Source organism: Oreochromis niloticus, linkage group LG12 (assembly GCF_001858045.2).
Source record: "Oreochromis niloticus isolate F11D_XX linkage group LG12, O_niloticus_UMD_NMBU, whole genome shotgun sequence".
Taxonomy (NCBI): Eukaryota; Metazoa; Chordata; class Actinopteri; order Cichliformes; family Cichlidae; genus Oreochromis; species Oreochromis niloticus.
In genome coordinates, this window is record NC_031977.2 from 1,011,707 (window position 1) to 1,038,242 (window position 26,536).

Below are 26,536 nucleotides of genomic sequence, written 5' to 3' on the forward strand. Positions count from 1 at the left end.
TAGATGTCTGGTTCCCATTTGTCTGCGATTTTGTGTTTGCCTCGGAGTTTCACATTACGTACCAGCACCCTGTCACCAACGTCCAGTTCAGAGGGGGTGATATGTTGGTCGAAACAGCTCTTGTTCCTTCCCATGAGCTTCTCCGTATTACCAATGGCAATTTTGTAGCTCTTTTCTAGATGTGACTTTAGGTTCTGGACATACTGTGAATGAGTGGGCCGATTGTTGTCCACAGGCAGTCCAAAGACCAAGTCAATCGGGAGGCGAGGTTGTCGACCAAACATGAGCTCATAGGGTGAGTAGCCAGTAACATCACTCCGGGTGCAGTTGTATGCGTGGACCAGGGGCTTAACAAAATCTTTCCAGTGAGTTTTCTCTTCAGTGGTGAGTGTTCCGAGCATATTCAGGAGTGTTCTGTTAAAGCGCTCGACTGGATTACCTCGTGGATGGTATGGTGTAGTTCTGATTTTGTGAATTCCAGCCATTTTGCACAGTTCTTTTATTGTGCGTGACTCAAAGTCTGGTCCTTGATCACTATGGAGCTTTTCTGGGATACCATAATGAACCAGGAAATTGTCCCAGAGACATTTGGCGACAGTCTTTGCTTTTTGGTTTGGAGTGGGGACAGCGACAGCGTACTTGGTAAAGTGATCTGTTATTACAAGGATGTCTTTGGTTCTGCTCCTGTCAGGTTCCAGTGATAAAAAGTCCATGCAAACCAGTTCCAGAGGTCGATAAGTTCGAATGTTCACCAGGGGTGCTGCTCTTTCAGGTAAGGCTTTCCGTTTGGTGCATCTCTCACATGTCTTCACTTTATTCCACACATCATTGGCCATTTTCGGCCAGTAGAATCTTCGACGTACGAGGTCAAGAGTACGTTCGATGCCCAAATGACCCATCTTGTCATGCAGTTCTGACAGTACTTCAGCCCGGAATTTCTGAGGTAACACTAGCTGGTAATAGAGCTGGTCCCCAACTTGCCTCCTTCTCACGAGAATGCCGTTTTGGAGCTCCATGCGATGTTGGTCTCGGAGTAGAAGGGGCAGTTCTGGGAGTTCATCCCGCAAGATGGGAGGTGGACTTTCCCCAGTCTCTAGCAGCAATATGACATGCCTCAGGATCTGGTCTTCCCTCTGTCTCTCAGCGAGTTCAGCAGTTGTCAGCTGAGAAACAACAGGAGATGCAAACTGGGTGTCGTTGACGAAGCTGTCAGGCAAACTGTCGGTATGGGCAGTTAGTGATTGGATGAGTGCGGTGGTGGACGTCTCTTCAGCCATGCTATAAACAAGCTGACGGTCACAAATGGCTTTGACCGTGTGCTGATCGATGGAAATTGAGGAAGACTGATCCAGATGGTGTTGGGCAAATCGAAGAATTCTCTCCCTCTCCTTTTGGGACATTTGGTCATTGGCGAGTTCTCCATGTGGCCGGCGAGAGAGAGCATCAGCATCTAGATTTTGCTTACCAGATCTGTACATGATTTTGAATGAAAAAGTGGAAAGAGCAGAGAGCCAACGGTAACTGGTGGCATCTAATTTAGCAGAGGTAAGTAGGTAGGCGAGTGGGTTGCTGTCAGTAATGACAGTGAAGTTGGTGCCATAGAGATAGTCGTGAAACTTCTCCGTAACAGCCCACTTGAGAGCCAGAAATTCCAGTTTGTGAGCTGGATATTTTGACTCACACCTCGACAGACCGCGACTTGCATAGGCGATCACCTGGTTTTGTCCTTGTTGCTCCTGGTACAGAATAGCTCCTAGCCCGGCAGAACTGGCATCTGTATGGAGAAGGTAAGGCTTCTGGGGATCGGCGAAAGCAAGTACTGGTGCTGTGGTGAGTTTTTTGATAATGGTGTCAAAGGCTTGTTGACATGCAGGAGTCCAGCGACTGGCAAGTGGTTCCTTAGGATCCAAATATTGGTCTCGCTTGATGGTGGCTCTGAGTTTTCGCTGTGATGGAGGATATCCAGCAGTAAGGTCATGCAAAGGTTTGACGATGTTAGAGTAGCCTTGGATGAACCTGCGGTAATATCCTGCGAAACCCAGGAAAGAGCGGAGTTCTTTAAGAGTCTTCGGAACCGGCCAGGACTTAAGGGTCTCGATTTTATCTGGATCTGTCTGCACACCGTCTTTTGACAGAACATGCCCCAGGTATTTTAGAGAGAGCTTGTCTCCTCGTGTTTTGGTAGATAAACATCTGAGGTTGAGCAGTTTGGAGTTAGAAAGGCAAGGCTCAGATGTTGAAAGCCAGGCAGGAGAAAAAAAAGGAAGCCCTCAGAGAAGGTGAATGGAAGTAGTGAAGGAGGCCATGCAGAGGGTGGTGTAACAGAGCAGCATGCTAGGAAACAAGTGAGATAGAGGAAGAGGATCTGGAAGAAGAAGAAGATGCAGCTGTACTGTTAATGGCGATGAATCCAAACATGATTTTTATCCTACATAAAATGATCAGGTATAGTGATTGTGTTCTCTGCTTCTGCCATTCCTGTTGAAATGATTTATTTATCGTGGGTTAGAGTGAGAAAGGTAATGGATAAGATTGGGTAAATAATTCAGTGTGGATTGAGTTGCAGCATGACCACAGCTGTTTTCCTATGTAGATAAACTCAGTGATACCTGTTTGATTGCACTTCTGTTTTAAATGTCATTTTTTAAAATTTCCACAACAAAAATTATGTTTAAATAAATCTGGTGACTGGCACGAACACGATGTCACAGACTTACTGATCCATGTAGATATACTCATGGATGTTGATTCCATGGTGAATTCTGATATCCCGGTGAAACCCGACCGCCTGTCGGGTCTGTCTGTGTGATATAGCTGTTGCATGTACCCACACAACGACACTCTGCATGCTCGTTCATCTGTGGAACTTCACCGGAATTAGTTCATTTACTGAAAGTCATGGAAAATTTTTGGATGTATCAGGAAGAAAAGTTTGAGGAGGAACAAGCAAAGCAGAAACCTCCGACTATCCGACATGATCAGGATGAGGTATGGCTGTTTTGGGGTTTTTGTGTAGATGAGTTTCACTTAGGTGGAAAAATCTAAAACGGTATTTCTGATGGAAAAATGTGTATTTTCTGTGAACACATGCAGGACATGAGAGCATTAATGTTCATTCTAATATGATTTTCTCCAATATGTTCATGTACTTTACAGGTATTGAGTGTCTAACAAAAATGTTAATTTTAGTTAACACAGACCCAGCAAGCATCGTGTAAAAACAAAAAGAGGATTGAACACCAGATAAAGTTGTTTTAACAGTGTTCAGATTTAAAAGTCAAATCTCTGGAAAAAGAAAGACACGGATTTAAGATTTTTAGGGAAGCATCTGAAGGTGAATATTTCCTAAATTAAACTAAAGTAATGTACACTACTGTGAAAAGCATTTTTTGCTTAATTGTATGATTTAAATGTTTCAAATCATCAAACAAATTTTAATATTAGTCAAAGTAATCCATGTAAATGCAGCTAAATGACCATTTTTAAGTGGTGATTTATTCCGCTAATCAAACCTACCTGGGCCTGTGTGAAAAACTAATGTTCTAATACAAACCCAATGCCATCCCCTCCACAAATGCTCGTCTCACAAAAATACCTGAAAATTTTGCCAAAAGAGAATTTGGTGATCCGGTTATTCTCAAAAACCTGGAGTGTGGCTGAATTTAAACTAATTTATGTTGCTAGGTTTAAGGGAATTTACTCCTTCAACAGTTTTCCCTTAAAAAATAAAATCCTCATTTAAAAATTGCATTTTGCATTTACTTGTGTTATTTGTTTGACGATCTAAAGCTTTAAGTGTGAGAAATATGCAAAAAATCATGAATGAGGCAAATCACTGTAGGTGTGAATAAACAAGAAGACTAAACAAATGAATCTATTAAACTCAATGATAAGATATTGTGTGATTTTAAAACTAACTGAAATATGTAAAAATATACAGAAGTTACGCAGAATAATAATTTTGTCAAGTTTGCTGCCTTTACATAATCTTGTGTAGCCACCCAGACGCCTGAATGACTCCATTGCCATGATAAATGCCATAACTCCAATTCCCAGGTGCTGCCAGGAGGTGGTGCTGTTCTCAGCTGTCAGAATTCTCACTTTTTTCTCAGAATTCTGGAAACGAAAAAAAAAAAAAGACATGCCCACTTTTTTTTCCCAGTGGCCCCATTCCTCTTCTGTATAAATGCATATCATACTCCAAATATACTGGATTTTTAAGTTTGCATGCCTTTCCAGGCGGTCCTGATTAAGAAGACGGTGGTGAGTGAGTATTCGTTGTAACAATTTCACTGTCACTGCACACGGCGACATCTACAGTTTGCACTTCACTCCAGATCAGATCATTCAGCTGAAAACATCTAAAGGGAAAAGGAAGTACAGTGGAATGATCACTCCATTCAGCCAAGAAGACCGAGTGTATGGGATCCAGTCTAACCAGCAGAAGATGAGCAGCCTATGGAAGGCAGTCCTGCTGTGGACTGTGAATACTGCTCTGTCCCAGAACTTTCTGGCCTTGAGGCAGTAACTGAAAACATTTAGTTAAAAGAAAAAACAGAAGCATTAACACAAGAGATGCAGGAACTCAAAATTCAGTCGGATTTGCTGGATCCGATGATAGCATTAGATTCTACTCAGTGTTAGCCAGTAAAACCCCGAACTAACCAGACATGTTACACAGAATAACAGTTTAACTCAACTCACCTGTGATGGGTGATGATCAGTTTATGGTGTTTTGGGGGCAGTTTGAGCAATCTGTCCACAAACTTGTTCGCACATCAAGAAGAAACTGCTGAGAGAAGGAACAAAACAGTATCTGCTGTCCATGCAACACACATGGTTTGCAGCTTTTCTTACTACATAATTATTATTTGTGCATTAACATTTTTCAAAAGAAACTACGTGTCAAAAGATGTGAATTCTACATTCAACTTTTTACTGCAATTTTGAACTACATAAAAATGTCATATCTGTCTATTTTTTTTTTATTACTTACATTTAGTTAGTTTTTTATAAACTTCTTGTCTGAGTGTCTCTTTTATCCTGATCAGAGGCAGTCATTGCAATCCATGATGAGCTCTTGTATGTTTCTATAAACAAGAAACGAACAACTGAAGGGTTTTGAAGATGTACATGAAGTGTGCATGTAATTCTAATGGATTCTATTATTTAAGTGTTTAATGACATATGTCTGAATACAGACAGTGGAAAAATCTCAGTCTTAGTTCTACTGGATCTCAGTGCAGCATTTGATACAGTTGACCACAACATATTACTCAAACGACTGGAGAACTGGGCAGGTCTTTCAGGAACTGTACTAAACTGGTTCAAAACATACTTAGAAAACAGGAAATACTTTGTATCAATAGGTAACTTCACATCTGAGCAGACAAGTATCACATGTGGAGTTCCCCAAGGTTCCATCTTGGGACCCCTTCTGTTTAACATATACATGCTCCCACTGGCACTGATTATAAAGAACAACAAAATAAACTATCATAGCTATGCAGATGACACACAAATATATATCACATTGTCACCAGGAGACCGAGGCCCTGTACAGGCTCTTGGTAAATGCATTGAGGAAATTAATGACTGGTTGTGCCACAATTTTCTTCAGCTAAACAAAAACAAAACTGAAGTAATAGTCTTTGGTGCCAAAGAAAAACGATTACAGGTCACCAGAGAACTTCAATCTATACACCTAAAAACCACAAACCAGGCGAGAAATTTGGGTGTAGTGATGGATGCAGACCTAAACTTAGAAAAACACATTAAGACAATAACAAAATCAGCTTACTATCACCTCAAGAATATTTCAAGGATAAAAGATCTGATGTCTCAACAGGACCGAGAAAAACTAGTCCATGCATTCATCTTTAGTAGGCTTGATTACTGTAACAGCATCTTTACAGGTCTACCTAAAAAATCAGTCAGACAACTACAGCTCATTCAGAACTCTGCTGCTCGAGTCCTCACTAAGACCAAAAAAGTGGACCACATCAGTCCAGCTCTGAGGTCTTTACACTGGCTGCCTGTCCATCAGAGGATAGACTTTAAAGTTCTGATGCTAGTCTATAAAGCTCTGAATGGTTTAGGACCAAAATACATCAGTGACCTCCTGACCCAGTATGAACCTTCCAGATCCCTCAGGTCATCTGGATCCGGTTTCTTATCAGTTCCCAGAGTCAGAACCAGACACGGAGAAGCTGCATTCAGCTTTTATGCTCCTTATATCTGGAACAAACTCCCAGAAAGCCTCAGATCAGCTGACACACTCAGTTTATTTAAATCCAGATTGAAGACCCACCTATTCTCAGCTGCTTTTGAATAAATCACCAAATCCACACTTTTAAGCTTAAATTTCAAAACTTACATTTTAACTACTGACTTTATCTACTGCTCTGATTTTATCTACTGTTCTGATTTTATCTACTGTTTTCATTTTTGATTTTAAACACTGTTTTGTTTGTTTGTTTGTTTGTTTGTCTTAATCAATTTTAGATCATGCTTTTTATTTGTTTTTGTTTTTAATGTCTCTGTAAAGCACTTTGAATCACCTTGTTGTTGAATTGTTCTATATAAATAAACTTGCCTTGCCTTATTTTATTTTTTTACATTTTTTTATTGAATATTTAATGTTAACCTGCTTCAATGTGAATGCTGAACAAGCATTTTTTGAATTTCCTGTGAATCACTTTAAGTTTAATACCAACACAGATTCCCTGAAAGTTCAAATGAAGGTTCGAGTACCTATCCCTGACTTTCAGCAACCAACACTAACTGGTGACATTTGAATGATCGGCCAGAGAAAAAGAAAATGTATTCGCTGATTATCTTTAAAACCTAAGGAAGAAATAATCCACACATACTAACTGTGAGAATAAAAAAGGTGGTAAAGAAAAAATACAGAGATTTAATTATGATTTCATGAAGTGCTCAGAGACTCCATGCCTGCCTGAAAATATTATTGAACTATATGCCGTCTCTCGCTCTCTGCCCTGTCCCCTCACACCCAACCTGTAGTGTGAGATGACTGCCCCTCGTTGAGCCTGGTTTCATCCTGTTTCTGAAGTAACAAAACAAATTTCCCACATGTGGGACTAATAAAGCTTATCTTATCTTAAAAGGGAGTTTTTCTTTCCCACTGCCAAATTCTTGCTCATAGGGGGTTGTGGGACTGGTCAGATTTCTTTATTAAACTGTCGGCTCTTTACTTTACAATATAAAGTGCCGTGATGCAACTGCTGTTGTTAATTAGCAGTATAAATAAGACTGAATTGAATGTTGTTCTGGAACAGTGTTCTATGTAGTAAGAAATCACAGATGTGCATTCAATTGTGTTTGTCATTCTGCTTTTTGGGCTCCTCGTTCTCTTTCTGCAGTCTCCTGGTTCAGCGTCACCTTCTCCACCAGGAGCAGAGTCCTCCAGTCAGCACCTGTTACAGCACGACGGCTTTGAAACCTCTCCCACCAGTAAAGACGTGAGGTCAACACTGGATTACTCACAGTACTCAACTCACACGCTTAACAATGTATTAACAGACTTTTGTCTTTTTATTTATAGTCCAGGAGAAGCCTTGCATCCTTTCCCACATATGTAGAAGGTGAGTTTAGAACCGGCCCACAATTCCATGATATGAGATCATTTCATATGTCAGTGATTAATGCCCAGGCTAAGCCTGATCTTCTTGTTAACACTATTGGAATATGATCACGGATACAAACAAAGAAAATGATCTTTCTCTGAGGGTCTCTCCCTTAGTGTTAGGGTGAGGAGTTCAGTTGTTGGGGAGGGGCTCAGAGTAGCGCTGCCTGCTCCTCCACATTGAAAGGAGCCAGCTGAGGCAACAGGCAACAGCCTCAGCTGGTTTGAAATGCCTTTCTTAGTTTTTGATATTGTCCATTAAGTGGTTCTTACATTTAACTCAATATCTGAGTGTTTCTTAGTTTAGACTAGTTGGTTAGTTTTTAGTTCTTTCTGCCTCCCCTCCTCAGCACCACCATCACCCTGTGTGACATTCACACGGTCCGATGTTGAGCCACACTGTTGTTCCTGCTCTGTAATCTTTCACACAGATCAACTGCAGCAAAATTCAACCATTATAATCATTTCAACACAACAATACATTTTCCCATTTGTATACTGCATATACATTTACACGCTGTAGCTCAGTCACACATGAATATGCACTTCATCATGTCTCATTCAGTTGACATGTTTTTAACTCAGTCACACATGAATATCATGAGTCTTTATAATTCCAACCTGATGTCTCAGTTACACAGGAATACTTTCACAATCACAATGTGCTCAGTATTATTTCTTTTTTTAAATCATACATGTTAAAGTCAGAGAGTCTCAGATCTCTGTCTTTTACTCGCACACACAGAGCCAAGAACACATCATAGTCATAACTCAAACTACATCATATTATTCATCATATTGATACGTTTATTCATGACTATACTTTGATTAGAATCAAGCTTGATTAACTATTAATTAACATACAGATAAACTCTGTTTTAACATTCCATCAATTTAACCAAAAACCTGGATGTTAATCCTTTTATTCCACTTTTGGGCAAAGATGAGTCAGAGGATCTCACCACAGGGGAAAAAGACCAAAAGTTAAAATGCTTTGTTTTCCAGTTTTTAATAAAAATTACAACAATACTGTCACAAATAATTTGTATTACGTGTGAAAGTGAGAGAACCCAAAGTACAGGACTCTGAAGGTAAAGTGCAAAGTTTTAATGCTGATTTAATTTTTTTTTAAGTCCAAAAAATTGCAAAAGTGGGTAAAACAAAGGATAAAATGCTCCAGGATGGCACATCAGTGTGGGCCACTGCCCATTCTCCCAGGCCAGACTCAAGAGCAGGAAGAGACAAAAAAAACTTTGCAGAGATCAGTAGAAGATATTTGGCATGCAGACTGGAGCAGATCGAGTCACCAACCTTCCAGTCTGCCTGCTGAGCTACAACCACCCAGCAGTGGGGGCACGTGGGGGGCATACAACTAATGAGTACCATTTTGGGTTGCTGCAGTCAAACTGTCAAAATGGACTAGCTTCCCAATCTGTTTTTTCTCTTGATTTTTTTCACGATATCTTTGACTTCAGACCTAAAACAACAACTTCCTTTTTGTTTCAAATCTCTTAATTATGCTTTTCTAACTTACTGATTGTTTTTGATTATCGCAAAACTCTAAGTTTGTATCAGGCCTGGCATACAAACTCATCAACTGACATTTGCTCAGAAAGTCAGCAAAGCTGGCCACTTAAAGTAAAAAAAAGAAGTTCAAATTTGCAAAGCTGTTGTCAAATTAACAGAGGTAAAAAATAAATAAATCTGTAAACCAGAGGTCTCAAACCTGTGGCCCAGGGGCCACTTGCAGCCCACGTCACCACTACCACTATAATGCAGTTTGTACCTGAAGTGACTTTTTTTGTTTGTAGTTGAGTGAAATGTTAAAATAAGTTCTTTAAATGATTGAATATGAAGACAATATGAGCAGAGAGCACAAACATGCTGAGGCTGTGTTAGTGACAGACACACACTAATGCGTGCACTTATTTATTCTGTTAAATACAAACAGAATGTGTGTGCACAGACAGAGGACCAGTGTGTTTGTTTGAAAGGCTTCAGTTAGTTAACTTTGCAGTTTTGTCTTCTTATACAAGATCTGAAATTTAAAAAACAAACAAAACATTTTAGGAAATATTTTGTTTTGAGTGTTTGTTTGTTTATTTGTTTGTTTGTCTGTTTGTTTTGTACTACTTGGACACTACCGTGTCCTCAAATGAGACGACAGTGCCAGCAGTGGCCCTCAGCTTGTTTAAGTTTGAGACCCTGCTGTAAACAGATCAGCATATGAAGCTGATGCAGTTGTTTAATTCAATTACATTCAGTTTTATTTGTAAATCACAACAGTTGCTTCAACATGTTTTATAAGCTTTATGTAAGTTGTTATAATAACTTGTTCAGTTTTGATAATTTAGTAGATAGGTTTGGATTTTTCCCCCTGTAAGGATGAAGACCATATTTGATGATCTGAAACATTTCAGTGTGACAAACACACAAAAAAAATATTCTCAGGATATTTGAATACTCTTCCTACTAGAATTTGTAGAGGTCATTCAAAATTTTGAGTGTCGAAATTGAGTAGGAAAGTGCTATACACACTACCAGTCAAAGGTTTGGACAGACGCGCTCAACTATATTTTATATTTTAGCTTCCACCCTTTATTTTGTTGACAGCGCTGCAAACCCTCGGCCTGCTCTCAGTGAGCTTCATGATGCAGTCACCTGGCATGGTTTCACCTCACAGGTGTGCCTGTCAGGGTTCATTTGTGGAATTTCTTGCCTTCTTGATGGGGTTGGGACCATCAGTTGAGTTGTGCAGAAGTCAGATTGACAGTCCATCATTACTTTAAGAACTGAAAATTAAGAACAGGAAATTGCTAAAACTTTGAATGTGTCCCCTAAGTACAGTCGTAAAAACCATCAAGCACTACGATTAAATTGTCTCACATGAGGACGCCCCAGGAAAGGAAGATCAAGAGTCCCCTCTGCTGCTGAGGATACATTCATCCAAGTCACCAGCCTCAGAAATCACAAGTTAACAGCAGCTCAGATTAGAGCCTAGACAGATGCCACACAGAGCTCCAGTAGCAGACACATCTCTACATGTTCAGAGGAGACTGTGTGAATCAGGCCTTTATGGTCAAATAGCTGCTAAGAAACCACGACTGAGGAAAAGCAACAAGCAGAAGAGATTTGTTTGGGCCAAGGAACACAAGGAGTGGACATTAGACCATCTGTGCTTTGGTCTGATGAGTCCGAATCTGAGGTCTTTGGTTCCACCTGTTGTGTCCTTGTGAGACATAGTAAAAGTGATTGGTTGGTCTCTACATGCATGGTTCCCACCATGAAGCATGGAGGAGGAGGTGTGATGGTGTGGGGGGGGGGGGCTTTGATGGTGACACTGCACTCTGAACCAGCATGGCTACCACAGCATCCTGCAGCCACATGCCATCCCATCCAAACACACCTCCAGGCTGTGTCAGGGTTATTTGGCCAAGAAGGAGAGAGATGGAGTGCTGCGCCTCCACAGTCACATGACCTAAACCCAGTGGAAATGTTTTGGGATGAGATGGAGCGCAGAGTGAAGGCAAAAGGGCAAACAAGTGCTCAGCATCTCTGGGAAGACTCTGGTGGCTGAAAGCTTTTAGAAGATCCCTATTTTCAGATTCCTGTCCATTTCTAACACACACTTCAATAACAGGAAGTGGCAGGACTCCGAATTGTATTTGAAGTCTGCTGTATACAAGGCGAAAAGAAATTTTCAAGGATGTCCTTGAAAAATTAAAAACATAACTCTCATATATTCAATTAAATTTATTAATACAGCACCAAATCACAGCAACAGTCGCCTCAAGGCACTTTATATTGTAAGGTAGACCCTACAATAATACATTCAGAGAAAAACCTCATCATATGACCCATTATGAGCAAGCACTTTGTCAACAGTGGGAAGGAAAAACGCCCTATTAAAGAAAGAAACCAGGCTGGGTATCAGGTGATTGGATGTCAACACTGCATGATGACCATGTGATGAGGAGAAGAAGATGATAAGAACCTTTGAAGATAATAATTTGTTGTTATTTTCTCAGAGTGTTGTTGAAGTAAGCAGAAGAACCTGGAATACCCATTTTACAGCAAGAAACCCAGAGGATTTAGGCTTCTTTTCCTGTCCACTGTGGATTATAAATTGGATTTACTATTTTTAGGATTTGCTCTGCTCACAGCCGCCATATTGGACTGGAACTTAGTGGAAGTTTTGGGAACTTTGTAAGGAATTCTACCTCCTCCAAGGGACTTCATACTGCATGGCTTTTGAAAGAATTCACCTGTGCCCATGGTATTCTCCACTAAACCCTCATCATAACCAGTGACAGGCATTTAGCAACACTTTAGATTTGATATTATACATTTTTACTTTTTTAAAATTAGTTAATTATGTAATTATAATGAACTGATTAAGCTGATTGCTTTGCCCTTGCTAAAATTGCTTTATTAAAATATCCTGTCTGCAGTTAAAGTTAATTTTATGGATATTCCCTTTTTGAGTTTAGATAGAGGTAGTTAGCTGCTGGGTGAATCCCCCAGTACCTGCTTAAATAAAACCCCTAGGATCAGAGACTCGGACGCTTTGAATGGACAGCCAGTCCAGACTTCTGTACAGAGGTAACTGGGATCAACCAGCTGGGCCTTAGAGTTTCTGTCTGAGTTGGTGCTCAGCTCAGGTAAAATAATTAATGTGGGTGATTTTAACATCCATGGAAATGGAGAAAGTGACAGCCTCAACATAACATTTAGTCTGTTATTCGGTTCAGCTGGCTTCTTTCAAAATGTAAAACTTCAATCCTGTAAGTAAGTTTAAGGATATAATTCACCCACTGTTCCTCTGTGCCATGTGCCAACACAACACAGAGTAGATACATGAACTCAATTATCTTGTTGTTACATATTAGAAATATGGATACTGTTTCAGTGATGAGAAAACAAGTACACCCAATGAGTCCCTATTCTCTACCACAACATTTAGCAGCAATGACTTTAAATATTTTTTCTGTATGACTTTACGACACTGTTACATAATTGTGGATCTTTAGTTCATTGTAGCTTGCTGGCATTTGCTTGTGAACAGTTCTTGAGTTGAGGTCAGGACTTTGCAGCACCTTTTCTTTATCAGCTGGTTTATTTTGTTACAGTCACTATTCTCTTGAATGACCCAGCTTTGGCCAAGCGTCAGCTATTGGACAGATTGTTTCCTGTCTGATTTCAGTATACAGAGGAGTTCATGGATGACTTAGTGACTGCAAGGTGCATAGTTCCTATGGCTACAAATCCAAATCACCACTGTGGCTGGCAGTTAGTGTGAGTTTATGTACTGATATGCTGTGTGTGGTTTTGCTAAATCTGACCAGACATTTCCATTTTGGTCTCGTTTGTTCAGCTCTGACTGCTTCAGAGCCCCAAACTATCAAAAGTTCTATTTTTAATGATGGGGTCACGCTCACTATTGATCATTTAATCACGTATGTGTCATTATCATCACCTTGCTGTACCCTCTTCATCCATATGGAAGCAGTGAGGGTGCACTTAATGTTTCCTCAAACTCAGCTTAATGAGAAGCTTTCCCTATCTGAAGGAAAATCAGTTATGTTTAGCCTTTATGCGTTTTTGTGTGTGTGTATCATGTAGTGAATCTGAACTCTGTGTCATACTCCAGTTCCAGGTCCCTGTGACCCAGATGACCTAATTGATGGAATCATCTTTGCAGCCAACTACCTTGGCTCCACTCAGCTGCTGTCAGATAAGACACCATCGAAGAACATCCGAATGATGCAGGCACAGGAAGCTGTCAGTCGGATTAAGGTAAAAACACACATTGTTCAGACTCAGTCGCACTATAGTGTAAAGATAAGATAAGATAAGATGGCCTTTATTAGTCCCACAGGTGGGAAATTTGTTTTGTTACAGCAAAAGTGCAAAGTTATGTAGCAGAAATTAGAAAACACTGGAATGCAATAAAATACAATAAAATAAAATAAAATACTATATACAATAGAATAAAATAGAATAGAATAATATATACAATAGAATAAAATAGAAATACAAATACTATATACAACTGAGTAGGAAAATACAAAAACACAACTTCGTCAGAAGAAGAATTGCACGTATAGCAGTCTTATTGCACATGTGTGGGTTTGTGTGTTTGATCAGCTGCAAAAGTCTTTATTGTAGAGTCTGACAGCAGTGGGGAGGAAAGACCTGCGAAATCTCTCCGTCCCACACCGTGGGTGCCGCAGTCTCCCACTGAAGGAGCTGCTCAGTGCCTTCACAGTCTCATGCATGGGGTGGGAGATGTTGTCCAACAGGGATGACAGCTTAGCCACCATTCTCCTGTCACTCACCACCTCCACTGGGTCCAGAGGGCATCCTAGAACAGAGCTGGCCCTTCGGATCAGCCTGTTCAGTCTCTTCCTGTCCCCAGCAGAGATGCTGCCCCCCCAGCAGACCACACCATAAAAGATGGCTGAGGCCACCACAGAGTCATAGAAGGTCTTCAGGAGTGGGCCCTCCACTCCAAACGACCTGAGTCTCCGAAGCAGGTACAGCCTGCTCTGCCCTTTCCTGTAGAGGGCGTCTGAGTTATGAGTCCAGTCCAGTTTGTTGTTCAGATGAACACCAAGGTACCTGTAGCTGTCCACAGCCTCGATGTCCATACCTTGGATGTTCAGTGGTTGCAGTGGAGGATGTTTGTGCCTGCGTAAAGTTGTCTGCACAGAGTCCCAGGCTCAGTAATTCAGTGTCTGTGTGTATAAACCAGCCAAAACCTCAAACCCAAGAGTAACATTGTATCGACCTCACTTCTGCTACCAGAACAACTCTCACTACTTGCAGCCTTGTGTGGAATTATTTATAGTTCAAAAGTTCAGCATGAGAAAAAAATTTATTTCCTACGTGCAGAATTTACTGCGTCCACCTTCCACGAGCACAAAGAAGGCATCGTGCACATGAAAGTGTGTGCAAGCATTGCAGCAGATCCAAACCCCTGCATGTAACTCTTTACTCTCAAACTCCGGCTTGTGCAAATCAAATTACTGTTTGTAGGGCAGAGTTTACATATTTGTTTATTTACAAACATTCATAGTGTTCATAGAGAGACCAGCAAGAATAATATTAAAGAGCTGTTTCTGGTAGGCACTTGCCCAGCAGTGGGGAACAGGTAAAATATCGTCCACTGTTTTGATAAACAGTGAAATATTTTTATAATTTATCTGTATTTGAATAAAAAAAAAAAAATCACTATGAAAGCTGATCAGTAATTTATTGTCATTTTGAAAGTTTGGGCTCAGTCATTTAAAAGTATGTTCTAATAACACAAGACCCAACATGGATCTGGGCAGGACTGAGCATGGCGATGCAGTGTTGACTGAAAAACATTTCATTCACTGTGTCTGGGAGCATGTTTGATGTTTCAGGTAAGAAAATCCCCCAAAAAGTTGATTCTGTTCATCTGGACGTTTGGGTCCTGTTGATGGTTCCCCATCAACTGTTTCAAACTGGATTAAATCAGGCTTCTTAGACAGCCCATGGCTGGACCTACAACAAGCACTCTTTTGAAAAGTAAAATATATAATTTGCCTTCATAAGTTCCAGTATTAAGCATCTTAACTGCTTTATAATATTAAAGCCTAAATAAACATAAACACCTCCCTGACAGCCTTATGGGAATTAAAAAATAACTTATCTCATGTAAACTGATACCTGTTTGGATCAGTACATATAGAAAATACTACATTTTCTGTCAGGGCATAGGAAGGGGATAAAAAAACCTAGAACATGTTCTTTAAGATGGAAACTTTACTTCAGTTCAAGAACTTATATCAAATTATGACAACAGAATGTATACAGATTTAAGCCCAAATAACTGAATCTAGAAATACCAACATGGATAACATCATTTCTGTACCCGCAAAAAAACAATTGGAAGACACTTCACTGGTCACTGCTGCCTTCACTCTGCTGCGACGGACACACGGTTGTTATTAAGATGTGTGACCTCAGGTCTTCAGTACTCTTGGGGGGCCGTGGACACCCAGGGACTCCTGGGTGTTTTCCTGTCCACCACTGGCTCCCCGGGGACAGTGATGCAGTCTCTCACCCTCATTTTCAATTTTGTTTTATGACAAATGCTCACACACACACGCACACACACACGCACACACACGCACACACACACACACACACACACACACACACACACACACAGATGTTACAGATGTTACAGATGTTAATCCTACTCAAAAACTCTTCGAGATCTGTTGGAGTCCGTTGGCTTCATCCTGGACTTCTTTTCTCTTCCTGTCTGTTTTCTTTTCCTGTTCCTACATCACCCTCTACTGTCCAATCTGGGCTTCACCCCAGTCCTCTGCAGCATAATACCCACACAGATAATAATGTGAATAATAAAGTAAAACACTTCACAAGCAAATGTGTTTGTCACAACAAAGCATTCAGATTGTGATTGGACTCGCTGTAACAACCAGACATGACAGATTAACAAGAAAGAAAAACAGAAAGAACAAGATTCAGCTTCGAGAGCAAAGAATTACCTGCCAGAGTGTAAATCTGCTGCAGCACTTTCAAAGCAGACATCCTAAACACTATCCTCTTGTGCAGATCCCCACCACTCAGTGAGTGTCAGAACATTAGTGGCAGACCATGAGGTTTGTAAAGAAGTTAAAGGATGTTTGTTCCCTGTGACTGTTTCACTCCCCTCACCGCCCTCTCCCTCCGTCTGCTGTGTCAGTGATGCAGCATGTGTTACACACAGCCTGCCAATGCTCACAGACACAGGGAAAGAGCAGTAATACATTTACAGGATTCACTGTCAATAATCTTTTATAAAATATTAATAACATATAAATTTACAGTAAAGGATTACACAGCAGTGGGGAATACATTTATTTACAGTAGGTGTCTTTCTGAAACTACTATAACCGGTTTAAATGGTAAATGGCCTGTATTTATATAGCGCTTTACTAGTCCCTAAGGACCCCAAAGCGCTTTACACACCCATTCACGCACACATTCACACACTGGTGATGGCAAGCTACATTGTAGCCACAGCCACCCTGGGGCGCACTGACAGAGGCGAGGCTGCCGGACACTGGCGCCACCGGGCCCTCTGACCACCACCAGTAGGCAACGGGTGAAGTGTCTTGCCCAAGGACACAACGACCAAGACTGTCTAAGCCGGGGCTCGAACCGGCAACCTTCCGATTACAAGGCAAACTCCCAACTCTTGAGCCACGATCGCCATCGCCATGTTTAAGGATATAATGATGTAATAAACATGTAATAAGGATGTAATAAATAAATTATAATTAAGAATATAATATCAGTTTGAGGACAACACTGATGTCTTCTTCAATGCCGCGTGGCAGCACAGTGCAGAGCAGGTAGATAAAACCTGCTGACACAGAGGTTGATGATGTCATTAACAGTGTTATATCGTCACTCTGTGTGACTGTGGACTCTGTGGTTTTTCCTGTTATAACTCTCAAACGTCCACCTTAAAGCACATAATGTGTTGTTGGAGAGGAAAAGAGGTTGTTCTCATTTTCAACATCTTCATTTAGCCTGGAAAAAGAGTTTGTTGCTCTATAAAAAAAGCCCTTCATTAAGCTGGACATCTTATTATTTATCACAGTTTGATTAAAATCAGAACCATCCTGATTTCTCATCAGCCACACTCACAACGAGTGTATTTAACTACAAACAGAAACTACTATTAGCCTGCTGGTGGTCAGAGATGTCCTAAAATAATTAATACTTTACTCTTAAACATGATCCATCTGTACCTATAAATAGTCTACGTACCACATGCCTTTAACGCACATAGCAAAATTTGTATGGCCCGGATCTGGCCCACACAATGTGCTTACACATGGCCCACGTACCGCAAAGAATGACGGCCCTTGGGTGGCCCAGATCAGATTTGCCAGAGGTGGCCCACACATGGGCCAGCACAAGGCCAGCACAAGGCCAGTTCTATTATGGGCCAGCACAGTGGTCCTGTGCTGGCCCATAATAGAATACTTAGAAGCCTTAGCTATCTTGAGAGATTGTAGTTGTAAAACTGTAAACTGAATGGTTTATTTGAAGGGTTTTACTCAAGTTTCAGAAGTAATCAGAAACAGCAGAGGTTACAGATTATCTTCTGATGTGGATGTGAACATTTTCCTGCTTCTAAACTCAGATAAAATCAAGGTTGATGTAGTTTTAGTGCATTTGTAGAGGTCTGGCTCTTTTGGCTTAGCTTCTTTAGCAGAGCCAGTTCATTTGAAACCTTCTATTTTAGCCTAATTTAGAATTTATGAATGGTTTGTGTGTTGGGAAGCATTTCTTTTCTGTCTCAGTGGGAGCTATGTCCCCACCTGATGACCACGTGTGCCCGTATTTTTCCCACTCAGAGGACGTCAGAGTTGAAGAAATCCTCCCTGGCCTGGGAAGTTAGGTCACTCTGTGTAAGGTGGAATTTAGAGACATTCCTGTGAATCTGTAGCTGACAAAGGTCACACAGACCGAAACGCTGTAGCTGAATAAGCAAATTATGGTAAGCAGGACAGCATGTGGAGGTTATATTATATTCCTCTCCTGTCATTGATTCAGTTTCCTAGCTTATGGTGAAATGAGAAATTGAAATTAGTTTTTTGGTGTATGTTACTATGGTACATGGTAAACGCACTGGTTCATAGATACACTTTACACAGCATGTCTGATTCACCCCTTCACACAACAACTTCTTTCTACACTTAAATGTTTTCTTTCTGTCTCACACACATTGGTACTCTGATGGTCAGAAAGTGTCTTGGGATTCAGTGTGCTGGAGCAACCACTGGTAGAACCAACAAATTTCCAGTTAGTAGATAACCTGCACTACCTTCTGAGCCACAACCAGCCGTTGTGTGGTGGTTTGCCACACAAATAAATTAAATTAGACTGTATGTGGCCCATGAACCGAATGACTTTGACACCCCTGTTTACATCAGGACTTATAAATAATGTGTAATATAGTTTTCATGAAATTGTATTGTATCTGAGTTTATCATGCTGAGGTCTTCATCTTCTTTTGGAGTCACAGTTGCTCTCTAGGAGCATCGAGGAACTCAGACTGCTGCTGGAATATTTAAATTAATTTAATTCAATTCAATTTTATTTAAACAGCACCAAATCACAACATCAGTCACCCCAAGGTGCTTTATATTGTAAGGTAAAGAAACATTCTGTAAGAGAGCCAGGGATTAATAATAACTAATAATTAAAGTGAAAAAGGTGACTGAAGAAGAAACATCATGGGAATCCCCGGCAGCCTACGTCTATTGCAGCATAACTAAGGGAGGATTCAGGGTCACCTGGTCCAGCTCTAACTATATGCTTTAGCAAAAAGGAAAGGACATGTTGAAGGACATGTCCTGGTCAAAAATGACTCCAAGGTTCCTCACAGTGTTACTGGAGGCCAAGGTAATGCCATCCAGAGTAAGAATCTGGTTAGATATTATATTTACATAATTGCTGTAGGGGTTAATAAAGTATGCTGATTCTGATTTCTAAGATTTTCAGAGAAAAATATCTGTATATCTGGTGGTTTTGCAGAGCTTGTGACCTGGAAGAGATGAAATTGGAAAACTGTCCCACGTCGGCACTACGTACAACACAACACAACACAACACAACACAACACAACACAACACAACACAGTAACTTAAGTAATAAAAAGAAGAGGAATAAGTGTGTGTGTATTGCACAGTGTTATTATTGCACATTAATTATTATTGCACCTTGTTATAAATATAAATATTATTATTGTTATTGTTGTTATCCCCCCAAAAGTCCAGGGAGGTAGCCAATCAGGTCAGCTGTTTGCACTGTTTAGGGCTGTTGCCCTTATTGTAAAAGCTGTCTTTGAGTCTGTTTGAGTCCCATGTCCACCTCAGATGGCTCGAAGCTGATGAATCAAAGGGCAAAATGGAGACAGTGACAGGACTGAGAGAAGGCAAATGGCCAGAAGAGAGGATGAGCCTGTGTAAGGCTCAGGGCCGCGGAGGGCCAACAGAACAGAGAGCCTGCAAAGACTGAAAATGTACGAGGGAAGAGGCATGTTGGCACAGGGCCACTGTCTCTACATGCATGGTTTCCACTGGGAAGCATGGAGGAGGTGTGATGGTGTGGGGGTGCTTTGCTGGTGACACTGTTAGGGATTTATTCAAAACTGAACACACGCTGAACCAGCATGCCTACCACAGCATCCTGCAGCAACATGTCATCCCATCAGGTTTGCATTTAGTTGGACCATCATTTATTTTTCAACAGGACAATGGCTCCAAACACACCTCCAGGCTGTGTGAGGCCTATTTGACCAAGAAGGAAGAAGGAGAGTGATAGAGTGCTGCACCAGATGGTCTGGCCTCCACAGTCACCTGACCTAAACCCAATGGAGATGGTTTCATCATCATCATCATCGTCATCGTCATATTTATTTATAAAGCACTTTAAAACAACCACAGCTGATGTAAAGTGCTGTACATTAATAACTAATTTAATTACTAGAGAAACTAAGTCTCACTCAGGCCAAAAGCCAAAGAATAAAAATGGGTGTTTTAAAAGTGGGCAGTGAAAGGTTTGGGATGAGATGGAGCGCAGAGTGAAGGCAAACAGACCAACAAGTGCTCAGCATCTTTGGGAACTCCTTCAACACTGTTGGAAATCACTTCAGGTGACGACCTCATGAAACTCATGGAGAGAATGCCAAGAGTGCGCAAAGCAGAAATCAAAGCAAAGGGTGGATATTACGAAGAATCTAAAATAAAAACATGTTTGGAGTTATTTCACACTTTTTTGTTTAATCAGAATCAGCATACTTTATTAAACCCTAAAGAAATTATGTGGGTTACAGTTGCTCCAGTATAAATAACAGAAACAGACTAGACTATTTAACAATACAATATGTTACAGATTTAAGAAATTTAAGAAATAGCACAATGTATACAAATCACTCAATAATAAATATCAAGGATTAACAGAGGTGATTATAAATAAATGTCAAGAGTGTCGACACGAATATTACAGAGTAGAAAAGAGCGTGTGCAACAAGGATGTAACTATTGCAGTGTTTACAGTGTGTTAGATGGAGGAGTTGTACAGGGAGATGGCCACAGGCAGGAATGATTTCCTGTGTTGTTTAGTGGTGCATCATGGATAATCTCAGTCTCTCACTGAACGTGCTTCTGTGACTGCCCAGCATGTCATGGAGTGGGTGGGAAGTAGTATCCAACTTTTACTACATAATTCCATGTGTTCATTCATAGTTTTGATGCCTTCAGTGAGAATCTACAATGTACTACTTGTTGTTCCTAGAGTATTTAAAAGTAGAATGGGAGGCAGAGCCTTCAGTTTTCAGGCCCCTCTTCTGTGGAACCAGCTTCCAGTTTGGATTCAGGAGACAGACACTATCTCTACTTTCAAGATTAGGCTTCAAACTTTCCTTTTTGCTAAAGCATATAGTTAGGGCTGGACCAGGTGACCCTGAATCCTCCCTTAGTTATGCTGCAATAGACGTAGGCTGCCGGGGGATTCCCATGATGCATTGAGTTTTTCCTTTCCAGTCACCTTTCTCACTCACTATGTGTTAACAGACCTCTCTGCATCGAATCATATCTGTTATTAATCTCTGGCTCTCTTCCACAGCATGTCTTTATCCTGTCTTCCTTCTCTCACCCCAACCGGTCGCAGCAGATGGCCCCGCCCCTCCCTGAGCCTGGTTCTGCCGGAGGTTTCTTCCTGTTAAAAGGGAGTTTTTCCTTCCCACTGTCGCCAAAGTGCTTGCCCATAGGGGGTCATATGATTGTTGGGTTTTTCTCTGTATCTATTATTGTGCGATCTACTGTACAATATAAAGCGCCTTGAGGTGACTTTTGTTGTGATTTGGCGCTATATAAATAAAATTGAATTCAATTGAATTGAATTAAACAGTCATGAAAATAAGAAAAAACAATAAATGAGAAGGTGTATCCAAATATGTGACTGGCAGTGTAAATAAAGTTGGATTGAAAGACTTGTAAAGCTATTCAGGCAGCACCAGACTAGCTATTTAGTGACAGTCTTTGAAATGAATCAGTAGATATAGAGAGCGATTTACTAGTTTCTAAATGCAGACACGTTTGAAGATGTGTGAGAGATACACATATTGACGGGGTCGGGTTATGTTAAAAAGTATAAATTGTTATACTTTGTTCATTGGTTCAAAGGTACCCCACACTTCTTTTTTTTGCTTGTTTGTTCGGGTTTATTTTTCATTTGAACTGTTCATCTGCCAGAGTAGTCATATTTACAAGATGGCATTGAATGCCCCATTGGTGTGTCAGAAACACTTTTTTGACGTATGTTCCTTGAAGGGGATTGGAGTCGTTCTTTTCCACCGTAGCGAAGGGCTAGGAGTTGAAGAGGAGCTGCTGTATGTTTTTGTCAATGATCTGACTTTGAAATAAAGCATATGGAGTGAAAAAGCAACTCCCGTGGTCATCCCTGCCTTAAAGCTGCAACAGATGCACCTTTAGTCTGTTAAGAATGAGTCGTATGTATATAAAAAATCTAAGATAAACGTATCGCCCTGTCAAGAACACAGACACAGGGTGTGCCTGATTAAATAATGATAGGCTGAGACTTCAGGAAAGCAGGCCTACATGTGGAAATCTGTTGAATTCTGCAGCTAAACTTGACTCATCCATAACTTGGCAGTGAAAAAGTCCTTAGACGGTAATATTTGCAGTGCAGTAGGCCTATGCAGATCAGGCTTTGGAAAAATGCGGTGTTAACTACTAACAACTATGCGGCGTGACTACTGGTGTACACAAAAGGCACTATAAATAAAGCATTGTGGGGCGTGACACACCGTGGAAGTTCACTCAACATAAGGTGTATTATTTACTATATACAGCGAATAAATATTATGCATGCAATTCATCATCCACAAACAAACAGTAAAATCTCCATATGGATATTTTCCAATGACATGGTTAGCATGCATTGGGAAATCTAGGGAACCCACTGCATTAAATCAATTTTACTGTGCTGCTTACAAGTCTGGGTTACTTAGACAAGCCTTGTTTGTTAATCATTAATATTCTGTATATATATAGGTTGTTGAAAGGCTGGAGCATTAGCCTTTTGGAGGTGTGACATAAATTAATATAAATCAATTTAAGTCACACCATTGACAGTTATTTAATACACAAATCCATGTTTTACTGTGTATTGACCTAACCCATGATTGTCCTGTCTGCTTTATTCCATGCTTGGCAGATGGCTCAGAAATTGGCCCAGAACAAGAAGAAGGTGCAGTACCTACATTTCTATCTCATCCTTATCACTGCTGAGTGCAGCTTTTCATGTGTTTTACTCTCTGTCCATTTCAGTGTCTATATGATTATCTAGTTATCGTTGTCCTTTGATACTTTTTAAATGTCATTCTGATCAATTATGGTTTTGCTGAATCTAAATGCCAACTTTGCATTGTTTTATGTTGGACATTGGACATGTTGGACTGTCTATGTAACCTGGAAAGTCTTTTTGTTTTTGTCATGTAAGAAATCCATGTACTGTTCGATGCAGGTAACAGTCTGAATCTTCTGACACCATTGGGGTTTGTGGGGTTTGGCCTTGTAACCCCTGTTATTAGTCCTTTATTTATCCAGGTAAAAATCTCACTGAGATTAAAAATCTCATGACCTGGCATCATGGCAGCAAAGGAGCACATGGCCACAACCATGATCTGTGGTATGTGCTCTGTGTCTCTTTGGTTGAAAAAAACCTCTTTTTAGGAGTCAACAACCTGACTATAGGTCGCACAATACATGACCTGCATAATGTTGAATTAGAAACATTATAATTTAACATTTGTTCCCAGTCTTTGTACTGAACAGAGCATATATTGAATTTACTTAACATTACCTTAACATTAGACAGCAACAGTATTGCAAAAATGGTAAATTCATCTTCTACATTTGTCATTGCCCTTTTTTCAGACAGAACTTCCTTAAACACTTATATACAGCACTGTAGATTATAAGTACAGTTCCCCTCATTGGTCATTACAGCTCCCACTCAGAACTGCCTCGGGAAATGTGAACAAGCAAAGGATGAAGTCAAGGCTGTCCTTGCAACCACAATTGCTTCAGGGATATTTATAAGTCTAGCTAAATAGCAGATGTGGTTGTTCAGTTTCAGCTCCTCTGTTCTTGTCCCCCCCCCCCCAAACTTGATGGTGTTGCAGGTAGAAGCTACTGATTCTTATATAGCACTTTTCTTCTCTCGCAGAGTACTCAAAGTGCTCTATGCCACATGCCTCATTCACACCCATTCACCATTCACCCATTCATACAAGCACTTTCTTCTATACTTTAGTGCTGCTTAGCTAACATTCACACTCCGATGGATGCATAGTCGAGACCACTATTTCCCAGTGGTGTAGGAATGTGACTTAGATTGGCAGGAATGAACTCTATTGAATAGGTTACAGGGAGAGAAATCCTCTTTGACGAATAGAAACCTCTCACCTGCAGTGCAGCTAACCTCTGACTTGGGATGATTGTATTTCTGGATGAAAGTGTGGAGAGCTTTAACTCCACTGGCTCACGTTTTGTTCCCAGAACTTCTGCCTCTTGCACGATGAATGTGGCAACGCTTTGGTTATCATGTAGTGCATATACGAGAATTTCATTCTCTGGGTCACTTGATGTAGATAACCATACTGGGACAACTGTAGAGGAGTACATGCTGTCCATGCTTTGCACTACTCTGTTTGATGTAGCTTCATTTGATGGTTTAGGAGTGTGTTTGCGCTCTGTTCCTCCCGTTGACTCAGCATTTTTTTGAGTTTTTACACTCTCCCCATGCTCACTGCACTTCTCTCCTCTGTTTGCCCTTTTGTGATCTTCCTGTAAAAACTTTGGGTGTTTTCCTTAAACATGTTTCACAAAGACTTCTTCTTTTGCAGCTCTTTGACTGATGTCCTGGTTGAAAACATCCAAAGCACTTTTTTTTTTATTTGGACAAATATTTGACGTCTCTAACTGTTTTTTCCTTGAATTTCAACAAGTCTGAATACCACTGTATCTTCACAGAAGGTTCACCTCTTGAGTTCTGTTTTCTCTTCAGAGTTCAGAACGTTCTGTGTCTTGCAACGGAGTGTTTAGCTTTATTTGTGGAAGTCCACGTTCTATTTTTTACTGTCTGTTAATGGATTCATTGTTCATTTAGAAGTGCTTTTATGATTCTTTTTATTGTTCATTAAAATAGCAAATAATAAATGAATTTATAATTTACTTAGACATTAAGTAAATGACTAAAGGTAGCAAAGAAGGCGAGACTTGGTGGTGAAAGGAGGAAGTACTGGAAAGTATTTAGAGGACGAGGCTGACAAAGACAAAGAGGAATAGTCAGGAGCAGTTAGAGTCTAGAATAAAGACAAAGGAGGTAAAAACACTAGAAAAGGCTTATAATGAGCTGAATGTCAGACTAGACAGTATGGTAGGGCAAAATGACGTATCAACTTGCTTGTCAACATCAGCAGACATCAGTTTAAATTTAAGTTGATGATGCTGGTTAGATTCACTCACTCAAAAATGACTTGTGTCAGTTGGCTTGAAAGAAAGATTTAGCTCCAAATGATGTGCAGCAGGAGGATTTAGGATAGGAATAAAAGTGTAGTAACTCCAGCAAACTTTAAACAGACCTTTCATACTCAGAAACCAAATACAGATGCAAAGAAGATTGGGCCAATCTTGGCATGTTACAAAAGACACGCTGTAAATGCTTGATTGCAGTTCTTGCTGCAGACGATGGAACAACAGTTATTAGATTTAAAGGAAAATTACTTTTCCACATAGGACCAGACCTGGATTACTTTGTGATCTTGAAGAAAACATCATTTTAAAACTGCATTTTGCATTTAACTTGGTTATCACTGGTTAAAATTAATGTTTTCTCGATAAACTGAAACATAAATAAAACAAATAATATTCAAAAACCAAAAAATCATGAAGGGGCAAATATTTTTGACAGCACAATATAGACCCTCGTTTTTTCTTAGAACTTCATGGGACAAAAAAACTCATGTGATTTGTTTTAGTTATAGTTTGTAGTTTGTAGAGTTTAATTATACTGCAGGATGAGCACAGGTTTATTTATTAATTTAATGTAATAAAATCAGAGGTTAAAGTGAGATTTGGCAAGTGGAGGAACCTAATTTGTGGTGTGAAACTAAAACGATGAATACATTCATGTTAATGATTGTTCAGTTTTGTCATGGTTCGGGGTCCTTTTGAACCAGCATTTTGTGTTCCTTGTGTTTTTATGGCCTGTTGTGTTATGGTCTATTATTCTTAGTGGTATCCTGAGTTTATTCTATGTTAACCTTTGTACATTTAGGCTCCACTTGTGTCTTTGCCCTCTGTGTGTCACTGTTTATTTAATCGTGTGAGTTCTTGTGCTTTGTTTCGCCTTGTGTTTTATTCCTTCATGTTATCCATGTTTCCCCAGCCCGTCATGTCTGTGCTCTCCCTTTTGTGTTCCCTCGCTCCCTCTCGTCTGCCTCTCCTCCACTCCTGCATCATGTTTCCTTTTTTATTGTGAAGGTCCCATGTTTTCATGTTCACTCTGTTCAGTCTGGCTTCCCCTGTCTTGTTACGGTTATTCGTGTCAGCTGTGTTCCCCGTGTGCTCCCACATCTCTCGTGTGTGTTTATGTCAGCGTCTCCCTCAGTTCCGTGTTGCTCCGTGTCCCTCATGGCTCTCCATGTTTCCCGGAGTGTATTATTATTAGAATTTTCCCGGTTTAGTTTTGTATTGGTTTGCATTCAGCAATAAAGCTGTGTTCTTTTGAGTTCACGTTTTTGTCT

The 26,536-nt window shown here is 40.3% G+C and overlaps 1 protein-coding gene across 4 annotated transcripts in view; it reads left to right on the top strand.

The window, feature by feature from the left end:
• Positions 1 to 26,536, top strand: part of apba1a (amyloid beta (A4) precursor protein-binding, family A, member 1a) — a 65,943-nt gene that overhangs the window by 13,656 nt on the left and 25,751 nt on the right. For 3 of the 4 annotated variants that reach the window (XM_019365913.2, XM_019365914.2, XM_025896902.1), the window contains exons 3-7: positions 692 to 772; positions 7,386 to 7,484; positions 7,568 to 7,607; positions 13,299 to 13,444; positions 22,942 to 22,974. In XM_019365913.2, coding sequence (XP_019221458.1) covers positions 692 to 772; positions 7,386 to 7,484; positions 7,568 to 7,607; positions 13,299 to 13,444; positions 22,942 to 22,974 — 399 coding nt within the window. The remainder of the gene's footprint in view (positions 1 to 691; positions 773 to 7,385; positions 7,485 to 7,567; positions 7,608 to 13,298; positions 13,445 to 22,941; positions 22,975 to 26,536) is intronic. The other variant, XM_019365915.2, reaches the window with a different exon arrangement.